This window comes from Platalea leucorodia, assembly GCF_965183815.1.
Source record: "Platalea leucorodia genome assembly, chromosome: 16".
In the NCBI taxonomy this organism is placed as follows: Eukaryota; Metazoa; Chordata; class Aves; order Pelecaniformes; family Threskiornithidae; genus Platalea; species Platalea leucorodia.
The window spans coordinates 9,388,722-9,411,761 of record NC_138838.1 but is presented as its reverse complement, the minus strand read 5'-3'; the positions used below and the strand labels follow the sequence as shown (position 1 = coordinate 9,411,761).

The window sequence follows — 23,040 nt, the reverse complement described above, 5'->3', positions numbered from 1 at the left end:
AGCAAAATATTTTTCAGGTACTGAAAGGACTGATCAGTGCTTTTAATATCATCTGTCTCAAGCAGAGCTGCAAAGCATGTCATTTTACTTGACAAGTGGAATGGCAGAAAATTTTTTAAAATTGTTCACAGTAGCCCTGTGGGAATGAAAGACCAGAATCTGGAGTTGTCTCATGGCTGCACTGTTCATCACAGGTGCTTTTTTCTCATGTGAACTTGTGGGTTTTGGAACGTTTTCTGATCAGTCATTAAACTCTCTTATTCTGAATACAATCTACATTCTCAGCACTATCTCAGAGCATTACCTCCCTTCTTGCCATCATTATTGTTTCCTTGTTCCCTGCCCTCTGTTTTTCCCTTGCTTTTCCAAGTCTCTCATTGTAATTTTTGCACCTTCACGAAGCACTTAATTTTTGTCCCTATATTTTGTCATCCCATTGACTCGCTTTCCTGTAGTTGGTACTGTCAGCACATTCTGAGGAGCAGATAGGCTTTCCCAAAGGGGCTCTAACATCAATGAGTAAGGAAGCATCTTATGTTTTAAAGATTAGGGGGACGTAAGACAGTAAAAGAGCTAGATTTAATAAGTCTTTATATATCTGTGCCTCAGTTTCCCTCTCAAAATTTTACTAGTAGTGCTGACTTCCTTCTCAAGTCTAGTGAATGGGTTAATTCATTGCTCATTTACAAAGAGCTTATAGATTTGAAAGGGGAAGAACTGTATGATCCATCTCATGCTTGTCTATAAAAGGCAGTGAATCAGAATATGTTAGAAGACAGCTTTGTGCTTTGCAGTAGCTCTATAAGCGTTCCTTGTGTTTGTGGAATGAGTTGTACTTAGTTTCCAGTTCGTAAGAATGTGAGGACACAGATGAGCTGTAATAGGAAGGAGGGAAATAAAAGATACAATAATTGTCCCAAAAGAAAAACTTTTGTAAAAGTTGGCTTCTCTGACAGCAGCATTTGTTTTAACTTTCTCAAGGGATAGGGTCATTATATTTGTATCATACTTCATTCTCAAATTCATTATCGCTTTAGTGAAACACCAGGATGTAACCTGCATTAGTTGAGTCTTGTCAAAACAGAAACAGCCAATGTACCTTATAGGAAAAGGAATGAACCTTACCTTTTTCCACCCAAAAGATTTAGATAGTGTGTTTTTAAACATGAAACTCCATCCGTTCTTCATCCCATCCCTCGTTCCAGCCCCAGTAAGGAAAGGGAAAAGTAGGTAAAGTGTCTGATGCAATTTTGTCATTTTAATGTTTCTCATTGCTTATATTATTTGTACTGAAAATCGCTAATATCCACTTGTTTTATTTTGACTCAGAGAGCTTAATTTATCCTGGGTTCTACTACTGAAGCAAACAAAAATAAGGAGTGCAAAGTCATGACTTCATGGTACAATTAAGTAGGAAAAAGTAACTAAAAAAGTCAAGAAAAAAATTAAGAAGTAAAGCTAAAGGATTCGGCACAGTGGGTCAGCTTTCCTGCATGCTGAAGCCAGACATTCTCTTTCCGGCACATTTCTCAGATGTGTTTTGTGTCACCTTTAGCTTTTGTAATACATTTTGGTAATAAGGCAACTACTGTAATGATTTGCAATTGATATGAAATACAGCTATTTGCACTATATTTTGTTAAGATGTCACTACTTATGGAAGGATTCTCGCTATGGCAACAGACAGCGATGAGGGTTAGACTAAGTGGGTGTTGCACAGCGTATTAAAAGCTTAAATAGTTTTTATTATACATGATAACACAAAATCAAAGAATGTTTCGGTTTTCAATTTGCTAAACCCCAGAATCTGATAAGAAATTAAGAAAATTTTGTTGGAATTTTGAATCATAAATCATCTTCATTCAATAATTTTCCTTTGGAATTTCTCACTAGCTCTGAGAATGGGGAACCTCAGTGAGTTTTTCTGCCTTGGCATTGCTCTGTTACTGTCACCGAGCGTAGCCATCTGGTGCTGTCTTTTCAAGGTTGGGTTATCCTGTAATTTGTACATTCTCTCTCTCTCAATTAGCATACCACCCATATTATGTGAAGGAAATAGTGAAAAACAGTTGCTTATGTAAATATCATAGGAAAAAAAAATGGTCATCTTAAAAGAAATTAGGTCTTGTGAACGTAAAGGGAATGCTAAGTTGTCTCTCCCACACTATAAGGCTTTTTATTAAGACTCTACTGTAGTCTTCGGAAGTTTAATTACATTTTCTTCATGATACAAGATCTTGTATCCATGTTAAAAACAAGCAAACAACCAAAACCTTCAATTGAAGCATGTATCCACCTGGGTCAATTTGTAATTAAAATAGAAAGAATTTGTTAATTTGCAAGTATAATCAGGTCAACATAGTATGTTGTGCAAAAAAAAAAAAAGCTCGTGTTATCTTCTAAAATGTTCTAATGAGCTCAGCTAAATGTCATTTGCAGAGAGAGAAACTGAGGCAGAGGGGAAGAAAAAAAACACTTGCCAAAATGTCCAGGATGATAATTTAGAAATTCTAAACTCCCCGTCAGATTCGACCACTCTCCTATGACTCTTCAAATTTACACTAGATACATGCTAGGTTTTAAATTATATTGGCTATGGGTTACGCAGAAGACTTGGCTGTCCATTAAATATTGAAACAGTGCGATAGTGCTGGGCTAATCTTCTGTGGAGCCATTAGAACAGCCTTCCACTCAAGGGCTGAATGTGTTGACTGTATAGGAGATCATACAATTCATGCAGTTCATACAATTTGATTGGGTTTTATCGCTATTCAAAGATGATATATTATGTCTAGAAAGGCAGCTGGTTCTACCAAATAAGCTCTCTCCCCCAAAGTGTTAACCAAACATTTATTTAAATCCAAACAGTTAAAGGTTTGTCTGTTATACAGAGTTCAAAAGATCTTCAGTATGTTTCTTGGCCTATATTGCTAATAAATAAAATAGGGATTTTTCCTGCAATATTCTATTCTTTATTGTATTTTTACTTCTTTGCATGTCGAAGAATATATGTCTTAGGTTTGTACCTTCACCTAAATGAGTTTTAAGAGGATGTCTTCATTCATTGATGATGTTCTCGCGTCAAATTTAGTTCACAGAATTCTTTTTTATCAGGCTGGTATCCTTGTAATTGTGTAGGCATATAGCTGAGTGCTTTACACGTCTTTCTCTGGTAGACCTTTTCTGTTAGTTCATTGCCTGAAAATATTTCACTTGTTTCAACTAGCCAGAATTTATCGCTGAGTCAGAGTATAAAAAGAAAAATGACACATTGGCATTTACAAAATCAGTTATTCAGCAATTCCGTGGATGGTGTTACATCCCAAATGAGAATCAAAGCAGCCTTGTGCATGTGAGTAGCTCTAAATTTACCTCCTGTTCCTCCTTTTCAGATTTTATGCAAATGTCAGTATGGCGATGGCTTTTTCAAGGGTGATGTAAAGAACAAGGGAGATACCCACTAAAAATGCACTCAAATTAATGGGGTGTGATACCACTTTAAAAACTGGGCAAAATACTTGAACAACAATAACAAAAAAAAAAAAAATCATGGTGTAAATAAATTGTTGAGTGGCCAAAAACATTAAACTCTGTATCAAGTGATTTTTAACATCACATTTGAAATAAGTTAGGGTTCTCTTTCCTGCACTTCACGCAAGCTTGTAAGTGGGGAAATAAGGCTGCTGCGTCATACAGTTGCTAAAGATTGTTAATTTAATAGTGTGTTTCTGTCCTAGGGAAAGGGCTGAGTAATTTTCTCTAAAAGGTTGTGCTTGTGCTTGTACTTGTTGTCGTTTTTACTTAGGACTTGCCTCTTTTCAGTAAATTTGTAAAACTGTCCCAACTCAGACCTCCAGTGTTTCATGGAAAACACCCACGTATTTGTTGCTTTTAATGCTAATTTTCTTTTTCTATTAGTTTCGACTTTAATGTCTGTTTAAGGCTGTTGACTGCTTTTGCCTCAGATTTGTCAGGGGATTTCAGGAAGGAAACCTAAACTGTGTCCAACTTGAATTATAACGTTAAAGCCTGCTTGCAACTGGTGCGTTATGTTTGTCACAGCCGTTGTGCATGAAGAGCCTACCCCGTCAGCTCCTGCTTCTGTGGGTGGTTGCGTTGTCAGTGGGACTGTTCACGTGAGCGGTTATGTCTGTGAGCGTCAGCATGCTGGTTACATTAGAGGTCTACATCTCTTTCAGAGCATCATGAACGGTTATAAAAAAATATTTTGTTTACCTTCTGCATAAATCTTAATAGCATGATATACAGTGTACTTGTTGGTAATGGAGTTTTCATCTAATTTCTGTGCATTTTTCCCCTTTACGTGAAGACCTTACCTGTTTGGAGCAGGATGTTTTTCCATAAAAGCTCCATGGTGAGTTCCCAGTTCAAACCCAGCATGCCTATAATTCATTTGCTGTCCTCACTGAAAATAACTCTGTGCTTAGACTTTTTAATTTTGAATTAATTTTTTTTTTAATTTGTTTACTTGCATGGCTGATCCATAGGTGGAAGCACTGCACAATTTCACTTTTGAACTATGGATGCGTGTTCACCATCAAGCATTGTCAAAGAAAATGCATTCGCTTTTTTTCTTTTTTATCTTTGAGAGGGCATGTAATTTTTAAGTAGCAGAGAAGTTGAAAAAATAAATTATTTCCCAGTGGGCAAAAATGATTGCAATATCTTTCCAAAACAAGCCTCTTTTTTTTCTGTATAGCTTCCTTTATTATTGTAGCCCTAAGTTGCTTACAGACAGAAAACATCGATGATGACCTCTCGAAAATAAGCCAAATTAGCAGTGAGTAGACAGTAAAGTACTGCAGTAAGAGAGATGAAGCAAGTAAAATGGGCACTCAAAATAAAAAAAGCAGCTTATCACACTTCAGGAAAAAAAATAAACCACAGTTCCATTAAAATCAGGATATTTTAAATAATAGGGGGTTTTGGATTTAATATGTAAAATTTCAGCATATTAGAAAAATACTGACAGGAAAAAAAACCACCAAGTTTTAACAAGTTGCCCTGTGTTGGAGCTCGGTTCAGTGTTCGTACAGTGCTACATAACCTCCAGTCGCCTTTTTACAATGAGATGGGGGTTAGGTGGTTGAAGTTTTAGGCAACAAAAATGGAAGAAGTTTGAACATCTTACAACTTTCTTAGAAAATTTAGAAACTTTCAGCTAGGAGTCTTTTGGGTTTGGGTTGGGTTTGGGTTTGTTTTTTTTTTTTAAAGTTCAGCTGAGGATACTTACTAGTTTATATCTATCAGTATCTGCTGGAATACTTGTATGTGGCTCTTGTTTCTACTACTAGAAGCTTGTTCCACATATATCACCCCCTTATGTCTCTGTCAAAATACTATCTTCAGCAGAAAGAACTTCTTAAGAGCTTCGTTAGGATACGGAGTTCTCAAGAGAATGGCAGAGGACAGCTGGTGAGGGATACGGGAGCTACACCGAAGGCAGGAAAAGCGGAGGCACTGAATATGACACTAAAGGAAAGAAGATGACTTTGCCTTATTCCTAGAGAACATCTGGTTACTGAAGTAGTCTTCCTAAGAACCGTTTCTAAATGTAGTTTACGATGCACCTAAGTATTTTGTCTGATGGTGGTCTAAGAACTGAAAAGGCTCTGGAAGAAGAGTTTTGAAAGTGGATTGTCTTAGCAAATGGATGTTTCAGCCCCCCCCCTGCATGAAGCAGCAGAGACGCTTGTCAACCAGCAATGATTTTAGATTGAGGCAAGATTAAAAGGCCTAGATTAAAGAGGGGAATATATGAAATAGACTCAAAAATTGTTGCCTGTCTTTCACAGGACTCTTTTGTGGTTTGTTTAATGCCAGTGCTAGCTCAAAAATATGGTCTTTACTAGCCGACAGAGAAATTAGGATAAAAAACACACTTTGGGTGGGGGAAGAAATCATGTTGTTTCCATTAAGGTCTTAATGAGACCTAAAATTATGTAAACAAAATGAAAGGAGATTTGACAGCTTACTGCCTGGCGAATAAAGGAGCTGGATAAATAGTGGATAAATAAAGGAGTGGATAAATGCTTTTGTTTCTATCAATCTGATGTATTTGCAGCCTATTCTTTGGGAATATAAACCCAATGTGATTCTCAGTCTTTGCAGAGACTTACTATTTGATTGACAATATTTGAATTTGTAAAGCAGTTCCTTCGTATCATAGATATGCAATTTATTTATTTTGTTTAAGTCATGTTACTTGTTTGACTATTAACTTAAAGACAAATTTAAGAGTCGGCAGTATTTTGTGAGACACCAAGCTCTTTGAGGAACACTCCATCGCTGTACTGTGTAGCCTCTGGTTTTCATAGTTGCCTATGGTTTTCAAAATATTTTAATAGTATTTATTAATTCTTTCTTACATAAAGTAGAAAAATAAATAATAATAAAAAATGAAAGCTAGTTAAAATATTGTCATTAGTTATGATTTTTATAAAGAGCTAACGCAATGCATTTCCAGAGATTATGGCAGAGTTTGATTCGTTACAAAAGTCAACAAGTGGTAGCGTGGAATTGTTTCAGTAGCTCTTAATCTTTTCCTATGGCATTGTCAACATGAAAGAACTTGCATGCTATTGCTGAGTCTCTTCATTTTTTTTAAGATCTGACAAAGTGATGTCTTAATGTTCTTTAGTTTGCTCCCATCACTTTTTGTGCCATTTCAGTAGAAAATGCTCATGTACGGTTTTCATTGGACATGTATACATCTACATCTCAGTGCTTCTGCATTTAAAATGGAAATAATCCTCCAAAATTATGTTAAGAGAAGTTAATTATTATCAACAACACAAATTTCCCCAAATATTGTGGTATTTAGCTGGAGTTTGGGATTAACTTGACTTTTAGTAGGTGACTTTGTCACTGACTTCAGTTGGGGTAGGTGAATGTCAACTGTTGGTAACTGAAATGACATGCACATGGTCTTCAGTTGAGGCACAGCTCTTATTAAATTTATAGCAGAGCAATAACTGTGTAATTGAAAGCTTTTTTTATATACTATTGTACTCCTGCTGTAGGTTTCTGCACAGATACAGTTGGCATAAAAATACTGCTGTGTCTCATTGAATTGGTGTAGTAACACAGCTGGGTAGACCCAGACAGGAAAAAGTACGCTGCCTTTTTATCTTCCTTATGTCTTAAATACAGTGCCGTTGTTTCTTAGTGTGGAAGACTGACATTATAAGGGTGAATGTTTTGGTTCCATTAGCTTCACTTTCTTGTTTTTAGTGTTGATTCCCAACAACCTGTACTACTACTTGCATCGCAATCCCTTTCAGTAAAAATATGGAAGAATCTTTTGGAAGTTAGTATATTGTGAAGATTCTTTTAAATTAACTATTTTTAAAAGTGAGACCAAATGTGCCTTGATTTCAGTTCTTGGAATAATTTATGAAGTGCTGACAGACTAAGAGCAAGTAAAGAGCAGAAGTTCATAGCAGAAACAAGTCATTCACCACCTACCTTCAACATTATTGTTTTGTTATCATTTATAAAGCTGAGAGGGTGTTTGCATCTACATAATGATGAAGATTTATAGTTTCCAAGTTGTTAAAATATCACAATGACATGAAAATACATTTTTCTAATGGCATTACTGTTACTGAAAATAACTGGGCTTTTGAGGTTTACCGAAAGAAAGAAATTTGAGTTGGAATGTATTGAGGAAAACTCAGGGATAAAGTAAAATGGTGGTAAAATGAAAGATTCCTTAGTTACAATAGTTTTCAGAATAGACTTGTTGGCATCTCGGCAGTTTTTTCAGAAATATGTCTAAACCAATATGATGGACTAGTCATTTTTGTTTGTTTGTTTGTGTTTATTTTTTAGCAGGACTAAGTTTAACCACATGAGTAGTCGTGTTTTACAAGGTCTGCTCTTTCTGTCTACAAAACATCATTCTTGAAGGGAAAAATGTTTTGGCACTGAAACCAACACTTAAATGCATGCCTTGAAAGATGTACATCTTAAAGACATGGTGTAAACAGAACGTAGCTTACACCATTTCTTCTAAGGTTGTTTATAACTGTATTTGGTTGAGCATAGGTCTTTGGGATGAAGAGTGTGGAGAACCCTGCAAAAATGTATTGTTAGAGTACCAGATCGCCTTCTGCTTAAAGGCTTGAAGAAGTGGTTGAAGTCAGTTATGTCTCTGTAGAAGTTTACTCCAATTGGTAGCCGAGAATAACATTTACTCCCAACTTTTTTTTCCATTTTAAATTATTTTAATAACCTCAGATTGTGTTGGTAAAAATGCAGAATGTCAAGAGTATTAGGATAGTATAGAAAGATTTTTTCCAGAGTTTATAAGAGCAAGTGAATATGGCTGAGTCGTATCTGTATTCGTAGTTTGCTTTGTATTGATTGATGGGTAACACTGTCCTTCTGAACAATCTTGTTCGATATTAAAAACAATCATTTATTGATTGAAGTATAGATCAGTAAGTAACAGGACTCTAATTAGTGCATACATTTACATTTTCATTTCTGAAGGAATATTTGTGTATGAATATTTGGAAGATGAGAGCTAAAAACAGTTATCGATACACAGTTTGTTACAGAACTGGTTAAAAATACTGTTTCTGTGATGAATGACTATTTCAAAGTGAAAGAAATCTATTCTGATTTTTTTCTGAGCAGCTAATAAATACTTAATATGTTAATATTAATTTAAGTATTCCAATATACATCGTGAAGTGCCACTGCAAGCAAGATGATATAATTATAGTCAAGAACTTTTTGGAACACAGATTTCTGACCCAGTAATCTGTAGCTGTAGTTTTAACAGTTGGATATTAAGTGCTTTGTGGTGGTTCAATATCACGAGTTACTGACTATAAATTGCAATTGCTCTTTTGGGACGTTCTGGCTTCTCCTGCATGTACGAGAGTTTCAGGACTGATCAAAGTCCTTGAAAGTTTGTCTGAAATCTTTCCATTGACTCTGGTCAGTGTGATGGAATTCCTTTTGAAAGGTCTTTTTTTTTTTTTTTTTTTTCCTTTTTTTCCTTCTAAATGAAACGTGTGACCATAGGCTTGCTGTGTGTGTGATTTATGGCAAGTAGCTTAGCCCCTCTGTGCTTCAGTGAGTCCATCTGTAAAACTGGCAGAGTAATACTGCACAAGGTGTTGGGAAGCTCAGTTACGCTTTCAGTAAATCCCTTTCAGAAACCTGGCTGAAAATACAGTGCGAGTGCAAACAATTAGTCTTTTCTCCCATTTTCATAAATGACCTAATTTCTGGTACGCTATACAAAAAGTATTTGCTGCTTTAGCTGAGTTCAAGTTGAAGGCAATTTTAAATATTTCAAGTTGCATGACAGTAATGATGGAGGCTGTATGGTTTTAACCATATGCCATATTTTCCACGTGTCACTTACAACAGCTAGTTGTTGGAAGGAAATTAAGTGTTTGAGATCAGTGCGAGTTTTGCCATTTATTTCAGTGAGATCAGGACTGAGCTGTAAGGGACCAAGACACAGGTCTTTGGAGAGGTGCAATCTCTGCAGCCAGGTGCAGGAGTTTTAGAGAAACCCAGCTTGTAGAATAATTTTGGTTTAACTTGCTTTCTTACCTTTTTTTTTTTTTTTTTTTTACATTATGTTGACTCATAATCTGCTCTTGCTTTAATATCCCTATTGTTTAATTCTGTTGAACCACTTCACCTCTATACAAGTAATTTGTCATTAACTAAAAAAATAGTAGTATGAATTAAGTGCCATTATAATTACGCATAGTGTTTGAATTGCTTTCTGCTGATTTAAAATATTTTTCTGCTGCTTAATCCCATCATAATACTGCAGTAATTTTTGCGCACATACATATATGCACACACACACTTCTTAGAATTGAAGATCATAACTTAAAAATGACCAAGTTAATGTAATCACAGGCTGATATAATGTGGAACAAGAAATTAATAGAAGAAAAAAGGCAAGGAGGGAGAGGTAGCAAGAGAAGGGAGCAGTGAAATTGAATAGAGAGAGAAATATAAAATAATCCAATTCAAAAGACTGGAAAAAAGGGAATGTGGAGGAGGAGGAGGAATCCTGTGTGAACTTCTCAAACAGCTTTTCTCTTAAGGAAAGGGTGAAATCCTGGTTTAATGAATTGAGGAGATGGCCAATGCTCTGAAAATAGTTTTGCGTTTATACAAAGCACGATGTTACATATCTTCAGATTCCTGTAAGGTGGAACACCGAATGATGTTTCAATGAAACATAATTATAAACCGCTGTATCTGCTACATGCACATTGTGGTGTTTCAGAGGAGTATGTATCTTAATCTCTTTTCACATGCTATAATTACTGATTTGTTTTAACACGTAGCTCATGAGTGTATGCATTGTTTCCCTTTCCTTGTATCCTCCGCATGTTGTTCCCTCTCACCCTTTTGCCCATGTCTCATATATCCTAGTGGTTTCAATGGCATCAGGACTGTGCTGAGTTACAACTGATCCGCAGTCAATGTTAGCGTTATTTGTGAGTTTCTTTTGAAAATGCAAGAAAATATCAGCCACCTAGAATGACTGACCCAGAATCTATCTTTTCATTCCCAAAGGACTTACAATTATAAATGTTTGTATTCACTTCGGAATTTGTTTCTATTGAATGCAAATATTCAATATTGGGTCTTTTAGACAGTCCCAACTAATTCTCCATTATGAGCCAGTGCTGTTCTTCAAGTGAATGAGTTCAGTGATCAAGGGGAATTTGGGACCTATTATCGAGAAACACTAAGCATCTGTAAATCCTGCTAAATCTTATGGGAACTGCAGATATTCACCACTTCTGAATTAATATCTTAGAATGACTACTAGGCAAGGGACATCTTAATTTTTGAGGATTATCTTTCATAGTTTTATTTTGTTCTTTCTTTAAGCAAATCCAAACCAGCTCCACAGATTTCACCCAGTAAGTCTGTGGGAGGAGAGTTTTGTGTCGCTGCAGTCTTTGGGTCATCGAGGTCGTGGTTTGCAAACAATCCTGGTCTGAAAAGAGAAAAAGGTTGGTATGTTACAAAAATAGGACTTGCATTTAAATTTAAATTCTTTGTTATATTTTCTCATCTTGTGATAACTTCTGAGCAGATGGTGCTTATCTGTAGATTTTGTTCCTTAAGCTCAATGACAGTGGAGGTTTTTGGGAACATGGTTGGGGTGCTCTTGGTAAATAGGACAATTTACAAGAAACTTTAATTAGTAACATAAATCATTGATCTTTTATTATGATAGAATGACAGAAAACACGCTTTGATAGTTCAATCCAAAGATACTGTGTGAAGTTTCGCTGAAAAAGCTGTGAGGTAAAGGTGAGACACCTTTGCTAAAGCAAATGTACAGGCATATGTTTGGCAATGTGTAATTACCCGAACACACCTTGGTGAGAAACTCTGTTCCACCTTCTCTTATATGAGATACTTGTATTATTTTAAACAAGGGGAAAATTTTGTGCTTTGTACAATTTTCTCTTTGTCTCTCCAGCCCTTTCACTTGTAATTCACATTTTTGAGTGCAAGCATATAACGGCAAAAGACTTAAAAGAATAAGTAGTCTACTATTTCTGTTAAATGTTTTTTCTGTTTCTGCTGTGCTATTGCAATAAGATTTTCTTTCTTCTTGCAAACAGATCAATCAAAACAGTTTGTAGTGGAGTCGCTGTACATTATCAGTTGTTACGGTAGCCTGGTGGAGCATGTATTGGAACCACGTCCGCTCAGCACTGCTCCGAAGATTAGTGATGACACACCTTTGGAAATGATGACATGCCCAAGAGCCAGCTGGACTTTGGTTAGGTAGCTCATTCGTTTTACTTTTTCTTCTTCTTTTTGTCCAGAAAATGATCGTGAGGTTTTTTTTTGGAAGGGGTGAATGAACTGCATCATGATTTTCACTTATATTTTTATCTTAAAGTTTGTCTTTAAGAGTCTTAAAGTTTTCCGTTGAAAGAGAGGACTCTCGATAGCAAATTCAAGCCTCCCGTTTCATATATATTTTCTGTTAGTGTTTACATGACTGAATGGGAGCTAACCATTTAAATACTTCTATAGGCGTGGAGCTACATGAACGTGTTAATGGATCAATAGAGATCCTTATCAATTAGTGATTTTAAATGATCAGATTGTAATTTAGCTTTTTATTTAAGGACTAGAAACAATTATTTTAATAGTGTTAAAGTACAGAATTCTGCCATGAGACATGAGCGAGGTTTGCACGATGAAGCATTGCAAAGAATTAGGCGAGTTATCCTGTAAGTAGCTGAAGGTAGCATTTCTTAAGACAGTTGAAGACATTATTCCTGACATGTGGAAGAAAGTAAACAAAAATTGATGAGAAAGTGTTGTCAGTGCTTTTGACGTTTTAAAATATTTTTCTATCGATTTTTCTTGTCTCCTATATTCCTTAGTGCTGCTTATGGCTGGACTAGATTGATCAATACTTGATTTACCAAGCTATTTAGGAATGGCCCACCCTAATTAAAATTACAACACAGACTTCTAGACCATTATTGTTGAAATGAGTAGGTTGTAATGGAATTGAAAATTCTAATTGGATCAATAGTCCATAACTTTACACAGCTTTATTTTCACAGTTTGTAAATGCTCAATGACTTTACAGTATCAAAGCAATGCTAGTTAACAGAACAAAAAAGTTCCCCGGCTTCTGTTGTGTGTTTATGTAACGTCAGCATGACATACAATGGTCCTAAATGTATTTACCAACTTAATCTAAACCGCCTTCATCATTTTTTTGCGCAATCCGTGCTGCAGTCAACAAACAAGTATTGTCTTTGCCTCACAATCTGCGTGATTTGGTCATGCTGCTCAACTGCCTGTGGTGTATTGCAGTGTTTGAACAAGCTAATTTAAATAATTACAAACATTTTGTGAGCTTGTATAGATAATTACATGTGATGACAGAAACGCTGATTTACATTCTCTGTATTAAATATTAATAGTCGTGTGTTTTACCTCAGAACTCCTCAGTGGAATGAACTCCAACCACCATTTAATGCAAACCATCCACTGCTCCTGGCTGCAGATGCCGTACAGTACTACCAGTATCTTCTGGCTGGCTGTAAGTAGCTCACAACTTCTTGTCTTGTCTTATGTGCACGTTTTAAGCTGAGTGTGGCTTTCTGAGTTGGTTTTTCAGCCCACGTTTATTTTGGTGCGTGTTCTACCCCAGAATAAGGCTTCATGTAACCACCTATATTAGTAATGGCAGAGTAGTGAATATAGTTTCTTTTTGATATGAATCAAAGTTGTGAGCCTGTCACATAGCCAAAATGCGAGTGCTTGGCAGGCCTTGCAGGTATGACCAACTGGATCACCTAAAGTCTTCAGAGTTTCTTCACCGCGTTTCTTCTCATGCTTTTAGCCATTTCCTCTTGTGAATGCAATACCCAGTGACAAGTGAGTGTATCTGCATTTTCCCTCTCCCCTGGAACTCCTGGTGGCTGGGCTACTTCCAGCCAGAGTCTCAGACGGCTGCTTCCCTCGGGAGCCTTGGCATCGCTTCCAGGGATGGCTGCCCACCTGCCTCGTCCTGCATCTTATCCAGCCACGTCATTCGCAGGGAGCCGATATGCATGGCATTGCATATTCAGAAACATTTATATATCTGTAGCTATAGATATACGGTGTATATATATTTTATATATATATACATATAAAAACCCATGTGTTTTATATTGGCTTTATAGGGAAATGGGCATTTATGTTATTTTTTTATTTTGACAATTCAAAAAAGAGAAGAATATTAACAGTGAGTAGCAAGTCTCTCCTTTTTAGCTAGGGTGTAATCCAGATCAAAGTGATGTAACAGTTAAAGTTTCACAAGGGAACAACTCTTGGCATATGTAAAGGTACTCATGGGGAAACTAGACCCTCTGCACAGTTGTCAGCGCAGCTAACGCCAGCATGTTTGGACACGGGCATTTTAAAATGCTGAAACTGGACATCTGGGCCAAAAGGCAGTATGTCCGAATGGGACTGGTAAAAGCAACATTGGCGCCAGATTAGATCTGTTGCTTCTACCTGTCCATCTGTTGCATGTGCTCCAAGCTCAAAATGTTGTGGAAACGGACAAGGTTAGGGTCTTCCTTCTTCCATGCTGCACAGAAAAAGGAAGAAAATTCAAAAAGTAGAAAAGAATATGAAAAAGTAATTAATAGCGCACGGCACTGTTAGATGTGTCCTTTAGCTAGAATTTTTTGCTAGATTCCTGCATTATTTTAGTCTCACTTACGAATATGTGAGTTCTGCTTTGAGATAAAAGGTCGTTGCAAGGGTATATTTTGGTTGTATAATATTTTACTATACAAATATAGGTCACTATTTTCAAATCACTATGTCTAAGATTAGGTGTGCAAGCCTAAACTTAAATTTTCATATAAATTTTTTGAAGCATTGAGTACAATCAGGTCAACAAATATATTTGTAATTTATATAAAAGCCTTTAATAGACGCTGTTAACTATAGAGCATAGGTCTAATTTCATGTTGTAGTTTAAGGTAACTGCTGCCACATAGTCTACTTGTGTTGCTGATAATTCATTTTGGTATTTATATTTTTATCCATTGCTTATGCACCTGTTGCTGATGATGACATTAAATAACTCATACGATAAGGAGATAAAAAAGGCAAACAGGCTCATTCATAGAAACTGCAGTGTTTCAGTAAGTCATGTTTAGCTAGACACGTTTGCAAGGAAAAACATAATCTGTTTCCTGCCACCAAGGAGGTGGAGTTAAGACCCTTTTCCAGCACTTTTCCTTTAATATAAATACTCTTGGCCTGTTAGTAGTTAAAATATCTGTGTAAGACAAAGCATTAGGATAAAAGGATACTGTCCGTTGCTGTGGGCATTTATTGTTCTTTAGGGCTGTCAGAGCTATTGCTTTGCAGACTTATCTAACCAGACTATTAAAGGTAGCGTCTTCAGGGAGAACAACAATACTGCGTAGTCTTGAAACAGTCCCCAAAACTAGCTTTAATTCACAAACGCTGCCTATGTTTGCGAGTCCTTGCAGCTTGCCTGTTTGGGCCAGATTTCTTGTCGTGTGTCGTGTCCCCCCCCAAATTCTCTGCTCTAGTTGTAGATGTCTGTATCATCCATACTGGTTTCAGCTACTTCCCCTGCATGTTTTCAAGCTGTATAAATTATTGTCTGTAGTATGCAGTTGTTGCGTTATGGGTCCAAGAGCACAGAATGCTGTCTGGAGAGTATTGGACATTTTGTAAAAGTAGTTTGTCTGCTTTTTAGTTTCTGTTGAAATTAAAAGCAGTGTATTGCATAGATATGGTCTGAACAAAAGCCTTTCTGTGAGCATCAATGCTTTTATACACAGATGACATTTATCCCACATACTGAAATCAGGGATGGATGTGGTTCACTCTGGGTATTTCATTAACAGCTCAAATACTATGCATTTCAAATGTTTTTATATGGGAAACTTTTTAAAGGCAGAAGAATGAGTGGTAGCTAAATTCCAACAAAATAATGAGTTTGTATTATTTGAATTGCAGTGAAGAATTTTAATTTAGGTTTTAATTCACATAATAGGAATTCAGTAAGATGGGTGTGAAATGTAAAGAAAAATAGAATAAACACTAAAGACAAAAAAAATCCAGAGAACATAGTAAAAATGGCATTAACAGAGAAATTTATGTATATCTGATCTTCTTTGAAGTTTTATTTGTCTTCTGGATTTATTCTATCTGAAGCTACTCAACGAAGTTTCTGAAAAAATGGAGTCAAACCAGGATTCACACAAAAGAGTCCAAGCCACCTGTTAGCTTTCCCCCTATTAAATACATGCTAAAACAAAGTTATCTGGCTCTGCTTACCTGCAGTAATGTAATGGGTTGACATTAGCCGAAGCCCGCGGTTTGATGTGCTATCACTTCCGTCAGTAAGTTTAATTGCCAGCAAATGGCTAAATAGGGGTTTAGGGTGAATGTTACATCTGTCTGCCACGTTAGTGGTAAGAGGAATTCTGGCGCCATTTCAGGGTCACTATTTGTATCTGTCTATCAGAGGTAGAATACAGCAGTTTCTCTCAGTTTCTGTATAGCATTTCTGCCAATTGTTTGGCTCCATTAAGTGTGCAGGGGAAATAAAAGCCTGAATGACCAAGTCACAAGGGGGTATGGATAGACCCTTTCTTTGTCCACACTCAGAACATTGCATTAGGTCTCATTATCCATTTATAATAAGTGACCTTTGCCCCCTGGGTCATTGAAAAATACTCAGTGTGCTTTTTAGCACAGAGTACCTCTGTCAGCAGACGGACAGAACAATGAAATGTCTGGCGGTCTGGTTGGAGGGCTATACTGTGCAGGTTTTCATAAATATGCAGTTTGATGCCAAAACACAGGACCAAAATCTTCCTTAGTCTCTGAAAAGTATAAAGTAGGCCAGTGAGTTCTTGTGATAAAAAGAGAATATTCTAAAAATACTGCATTTAGTTATTTACACACAGTTCAGCATTGAACATTTTTAAAGAATCTTGAAGTTATATTCACGCTAATAAGGAGGTAACAAGGAACCATTGTTTGAAGAAATATTTTGTACAACAAGTGTCCAAGACCTTTATCCCAGGGGTATTTGTAAGTGGATTAGCACAGCTGTTTCATTGCTTTGAGGTCATCTGTGACATCTGCTGCAGAAACCTGGATCAGAGTATGCAGTTCGTATCGACCTGAGCGCTTTATCGCGGCTGTGGCTGGTGCAGAGAGGTGAGAAAGTGGGTAGGGAGAGATGTGGACCTTTCTGTAAGTTCATAGCTTGAAAGTGAACTTGCATGTTAAATTCCACAACCTGCTGGCCTGCAGGAAGTGTTGGTATCCTGCTCCTAACTGTTTCAGGCTTTTTGCAGTTGGTCAGAGTAAAAATAACCAGTCCCAAGAATCTCCTCGCCTTCTGATGGAGATTTCAGACTTACTTTTGTTTTCGTAAGAGTTCATCCTGCAAAGCCCCTGATGTATTGCAATCCCCAGGTCTTCAGTGCTGGGTGTTAGGTGCTAGATGTTTCTCTCCCACCCTTCTCAGATTTAATACGTAATATTTTACCTTATTTGTGTCTCTAGTATTCCCTCTTTTTTTGCCTGTGTTCTGAGCAACTCCTAAATCTAACCACAACAGAGGAAGGCAATGTAAGTCACATTTTATTCTTCCTAGATGTTTTTCCTATAATGTAAATACCATCACCTGCTATAGTTAGACTGCCGCAGCAGACCTGACAGTGGGAGGAGAGTTGTGTGGGGCACTGCACGCATACATAGGAGGTTTCGGGTGTCCACAGGAACCTAAAATGTAAAGGACTTGGCTTTCTTCAGAGAATTGCCAAGTTTCATCATTACTTATTCTTTAAATACTACTTTCTTCCTGCTGTTTAGTACTTAGGAATTAAGATGCTTCTGGTAGTACAAACTCTGGAGGCATGCTGTTAAGATGTGCTTTTCATGTCCACGACAATCAGCTGCTTGTGTTCAGGTTTTTTTCCTGATGAATACTTTTCTCTCTACTACCATAACCCAAAGTCTTATACATTTGATTGACTTAACTCATGTTTCTTTTGTCTGACTTCTGTACCTTCCATTTTTGCGTGTTTGAATTAATGCAGACATGTGCATGGTACATAATGGAATTGCAGTGAGAATGGGTAACTCTGCATAACCGCAGAAAGTCTTAACTCCTCATTTCATACTTCTTATTTCCTTTCTTCCTTACCCCTCCTCTTGGAATTCACTTTTTCATTGCACTGGAGGAATGGACTGTACTTGAGATGTCTGAAACGTGGACAATTAACACATTAATGAAAAAAAGCTCAAAATCAGACCACAAAATGCCAAAAAAAGTTATGGAATAAATTAGGTATGATTTCTCTTCTTTGGCTGTGGAAAGGGCACCTTCACATTCCAGGCAAGAGTTTTGGCTCATCAGGACCAATTTTATGGAGACGACCCGCAGTTGTCAGAGGCAGGCCAATGACAAGAATTAATATATTAACTGGTATGCAGTACTCTTTGACAAATTGCTTACTAAATACATCAAAATTGATTGGACATTCTGTGTTTAAATTGACAAATGACTGCATTAGGGGAAGGAGGGAAATCCATTAATTACAGCTGCCCTCAACCATAGGAAATGTAATCGTATAAATATAGATTTTGTTAAAACAAAAGTCTCTACTTTACTGTAGTGTTGCTGGTAAGTGTACTTGCACCTCTTTGCTATTAAACCTCCAGTAGGAGGTTTTGAAGACAGATCTTTGCAATTGGCTTTTAAATAATCAAAGACCATTTCTGTTGTGTTAAAAGGAATGATGCAGTGTGTGTTTATCCCACTCTGACCCCTTCTGGAAATTGTTTCTCTCTCAGAAAAATGGACACGTAGCTGAGGCTTCTGCTGTCTCATTAATTGTTTATTCTAAATGCAATGTAATTCATATTCCATGATGGTAGGATTCAAACCAATGCTCTGTATTCTTGTTCTTTGTTCCTATACCGGTCTCCAAGTAATACTTGCAGGGCTGTTACTTATTTCTGGGTAAGAATTTGCACTTGAGTTAGGCCTGAAGATACAATCAGTTTTATAGACTTCATTAAGGGATTCTTGAAAAGATTAAGGTCTGTATTTATAGCTGCCTTTGACTTTTGGCTGTTACAACAGATTTTCATTTCTGGACCAACTGTTGTACATATCTTGCATTTTACTGAAAATGGCTTTCATTAGCAGTCAAACTTAGTAACTATTCAGTGTCTTCAAAGGGAGGGGGTTAGCCTTTCCTCACTGTTTGTTTGGGCTAAATGATAACCCAATTTATACAGATAATCTCTGTAACTCTGACATCATGTTTGCACTTCCTGCTCCCTCTAATGAAAGCTATGCACCCTGAGCAAGACTTTTGTCTCTAAGCAACATTGCGGTTCTTTATGGCCTATTTTATATTCCTTTCATACATTCCATTGATGGAAATAAAAATTCCATATATAGAGGTAGTGCATGTTGTGCAGTGGAAAGCAGGACTGAGAGTAAGAGTAGCGAGTGTATTAAATAACTGAGTGAATATGTGCTATGATGACAGATACCATGAAAAACAAGCTACAATGCACATAATCGTAGCCAAGCTGCTGCCATACAAGTTACACCGAGCAGACGCAGCGAGGAATCTGGTCATTCTGGTCTGCAGGCCTTTTTCTGTGCACAGCAGAGCGTGATGGTGGTCTGGTAATAGGCTAATGAGCTGGGGCTGATAATTGTGTTCAGTGTTCTACCACTTCTCAGCCTTCTACCTCCATTTTTCTTCTTGCAGTCTTTTGTGTGTGCATATTTAATACTGTATTCTTTCTCTCTCACTAATACGAAAGAATATATGTTATGGTACGTGCCCCGCTATATACATAACTATAGTGTGTGTGTGTAGTGTGTTCTGTGGGGCAAGAGCTGCATCTTGCGATGTGTATGTTCAATGTCTATCACAACGGAGCTCGATTTCAAATAATAAAACTGATCAAAACCAGAGCCCGTTCTGTAACAACAATTACGCTATCGTGTAGTTACGAGGTGTTCAAAGCCTTTTTGCTCTGTTTCTGTGACATCTCTGCACGGCCACAGTCAGACGTGAGCTTGGAGCAGTTTCAGCAGTTAGTGCTCTCAGCTGCCCATTACTGTGTCTCTGCTGGGCTTTACTGGTTCTGCAGCAGCACTGGTAGCACTTCAGAGCAACGTTGGCCAGTTTAACGTAAACCGCTGATGAAGGCTACCTAAACAAAGCTCTCTGACCTTACCCTGAAGTGGGAGAAGCCCACTTGAGTTTGTAGGAGCTGCTGTGCCGTGAAGCCTGGAGAAGAGTTGGAACAAGCAGTGGTGTGTGGGTTAATATTTTAAACGGCCGTCATTTTGATGTACTGGTCACATGAATGCTGTCTGAACCACTGGCCTTTCAGATGTACCTGTGCCCCACAGATGAGAGACTTTCCACGAAATTGTGTCAGTTGAGTGTTACAGGCTTAAAACTGCGGGAAAGTACACACCATCCGTGAAAATGCGGAGTGAGGGAGGTGGGCATGGCAGAGCTACGGCGATCTGCAGGAAGGCAAACAGGGGAGGCTGCTTCATCTGTGCTGAGCAGATGTAAAACCAGCCTTTTGGTAGATTGAGTGAGTGCCTGATCCCAAGACGTGTTACGTTTCAATGATTCTGCCAGGTTTTTCCCCCCTATTCTCGGCAAGGCTATTGCCACTAACCCTTTGTTACTTGTTAGCACGATACGCTTAAAGATGGAAAACTGCATTGGGTTGTTATTTTGGTATTTTGTGTACAACCAGCACACAGCTGAGACTTCATGTTCTTACTCGGGTACATATGTTTAACTTTATTATCCAGATGGGAAATTTTTAAAAAATTTTCTAGATCCTCAGTTTGCCATTATTATTCTTTCTGCTTGAAACTGCCTCTAGCTAGCATATAATTTTCATGAAATTCTACTTTTTTATTGCCCTATAATAAAAGAATGCAACATACTTTTTAAAAGAACTTCCCGGGTCTCTGCATCAGTAGTTTCAAAGGAGTGTGCAGATGTTCTTTAAAAATCCAGATCCTTGGGGAATAATTTATAAATCCTTGAAATTTTGAGGAGGACTTCTCTATACAGAAAAATTAGTTTCAGAATTTCAGAGAATTAATTCTTAAGTGTTTATCTTGACTCAGGTATTCTCTCCAAATATTACATGAAAATATGAGTGTGTGTATGTATGAAAATATAAGTGATACAGGTAAAATATGTTGGAGAATAATTTTTAGCAATTTAAAAAAATAATTCATATTGGGAGTTTTTTACTGTGTTTATAACTGTAGCAGATATTAAATATATATATATTTATATGTATTTTATGACTACAGTTAAAAAATTTCAAGTAAAACTGATTCCAAGCATGCATTTCTCTTACAAAATTGTTACACGTATTTGGGGTTTGCTGGCAGTAGTCACAACCAGTGAAAATAGAATTTTCAGGTTTGCTTCTTACACTTGGAGGCGTAACAGATTGCAAGCTAATCTGGATCACCTTCCCCTTCCAGAAAAGATGTTTCTAATGAAATTGTAATTCATGGTCTTTTTTTTAAGGGAAAACTAAGTTTCCCTAAGACTGTAACCTGCACTTCCTGCTCCCTACAGGAAACAGGATTAAGTGGTAAAGGGAAGCAAATCTGATTTCTGACTGAGCAGAGGACTGATCGGAGTAAATAGGCACAGGGCAGATGTCATTTCATAAAAATGCTGCATCATTGCATGTGAGCAATGGAGTGAATCATGCTACATTCTTCAGCCATAATTGATGTTTGTGAAATAATATAGATGAGGTGGAGAAAAATTAACTCTGTAAGGTGCATTGGGTGCTGCCAATGTCTGTTAAGTTTTTGATGCATATATACACCTGGGTGTGTGCATGGCTTCGTCAGGTTACCGAGTACTTGCCCATCTTAATCCATATTTTATAAACTAAATGCTGGAAACAGCACTGAGTAGAGGAATTAAAATACTTTCAGATGTGTACAAACAACAATAATGAACAAGGGCACATGCTGAAGCAGTTCTTTCCTATTCTTACATGGTCATCTGGAACTTCTTAGGGAGGGGTCCATCAACACGAAGGGGTCAGTTTTCAAAGCAGTGTACAGGGATTTAGCCGCGCGACTCCTATTGACGTTAATGGGAGTCAAACGGGTAAATCCCCACGCACTGCTTTGAAAATTTACTACTAAGCCTCTTGACTTCTCACTACATACTTTGATTGTAACAGTAATCCATGGTTAACATAATTTTCCCGACAATAATGTCAAACATACTTTTGAAGTCAGTGAATTATAGAAATAGTTACCTCTTCCATAATTCTTTAAAGATGGCCATCAGATGGATTTCACCATAGATTCGTGCAGTTGAAATTATTCTTTGACTCAGGAAAGAATATATATGTTATCCTTTGGTACAGAACCGATACTCTGCTCAAAGTCTGAGCATTTCAAGTATTGAACGGCCTTAAGACACCCCGTACTGTGAGTAGTATCAGGTTCTAGCTCTGCTCAGCTTTAAAAGTTCATTGTACTTGACTGGTTTCCTATGGGAATTTTAGAAAAGGAAGCTGGAGTTAAGCACAGTGAACGTATACCAGTCTTGCAGTGCACCCAGGAGTAATGGTGAAGTCTGAACACCTAATCAGCACCTTTGGGGGGGGGAAGCCAGGCTGTTGACTATCAGACCAGTGTAAAGTAAGGAGCAAGTAAAGCAGTCATCAAAGCTGGGAAAATGTAAGGAGAATTCATATCCTGATTACAGACCTACCTATTCCTTTAAGATGAAAGTGCTGATACAGAGAATGGATGGTCTATAAAGCACCTAATAAACTGTGCGCAGTATACAAATAATGAATGAATAAATCTATAAGTCAATTGGTGGTGTGAAATAACTGTTAGGCTGGCTAAACTCCTGGTTTACGGGGGTTTTTTAGCTTAATTTTATGATGTTTATGCGTACAAGAATCTCAGAAAGTCCTAACAGGAAAAAAAATGAGGTTTTGAGGGAGAAGTTTTGGGTAAAAGAGGATATTTTAATTTGCATGGCACGCTCCTGCAGAAGTTTACAAGCTGAAAAATGCATTAAAACAAAACTGTATTCAGTGACAGATAGCTATAAGTAAAAAAATACATAGAGCATATCACCAAACTACAAACAGTTTATTTTAAACATGGCTGTAAGCATTCTGTCTAAAATGAAAATCTGGTCTTTGCTTTATTGTCAAACCTGAGCAGAGGTAGAGCCAGCCAGCATAGAGCTGTGTGCTGTAAGAGAAGATGTAGGAACATGCATGCAGTAAAGCTCACTAAGCAGTTGTTGGACTTGAACTACATGGCAAGTCTGACTGTGGGATCCTGAAACCAACCTCTGACGGAAGTGAGAACACATCTATAAGATGGAAAAAAGGTGAACCTGTTGAATTTGAAGTGGCTGCATG

The 23,040-nt window shown here is 37.3% G+C and overlaps 1 protein-coding gene across 5 annotated transcripts in view; it reads left to right on the top strand.

The window, feature by feature from the left end:
• The window catches only part of BCAS3 (BCAS3 microtubule associated cell migration factor), a 373,866-nt gene that overhangs the window by 143,889 nt on the left and 206,937 nt on the right, over positions 1-23,040 (top strand). For all 5 annotated transcript variants that reach the window (XM_082328352.1, XM_082328353.1, XM_082328351.1 and 2 more), the window contains exons 17-19: positions 10,906-11,030; positions 11,652-11,817; positions 12,999-13,099. In XM_082328352.1, coding sequence (XP_082184478.1) covers positions 10,906-11,030; positions 11,652-11,817; positions 12,999-13,099 — 392 coding nt within the window. The remainder of the gene's footprint in view (positions 1-10,905; positions 11,031-11,651; positions 11,818-12,998; positions 13,100-23,040) is intronic.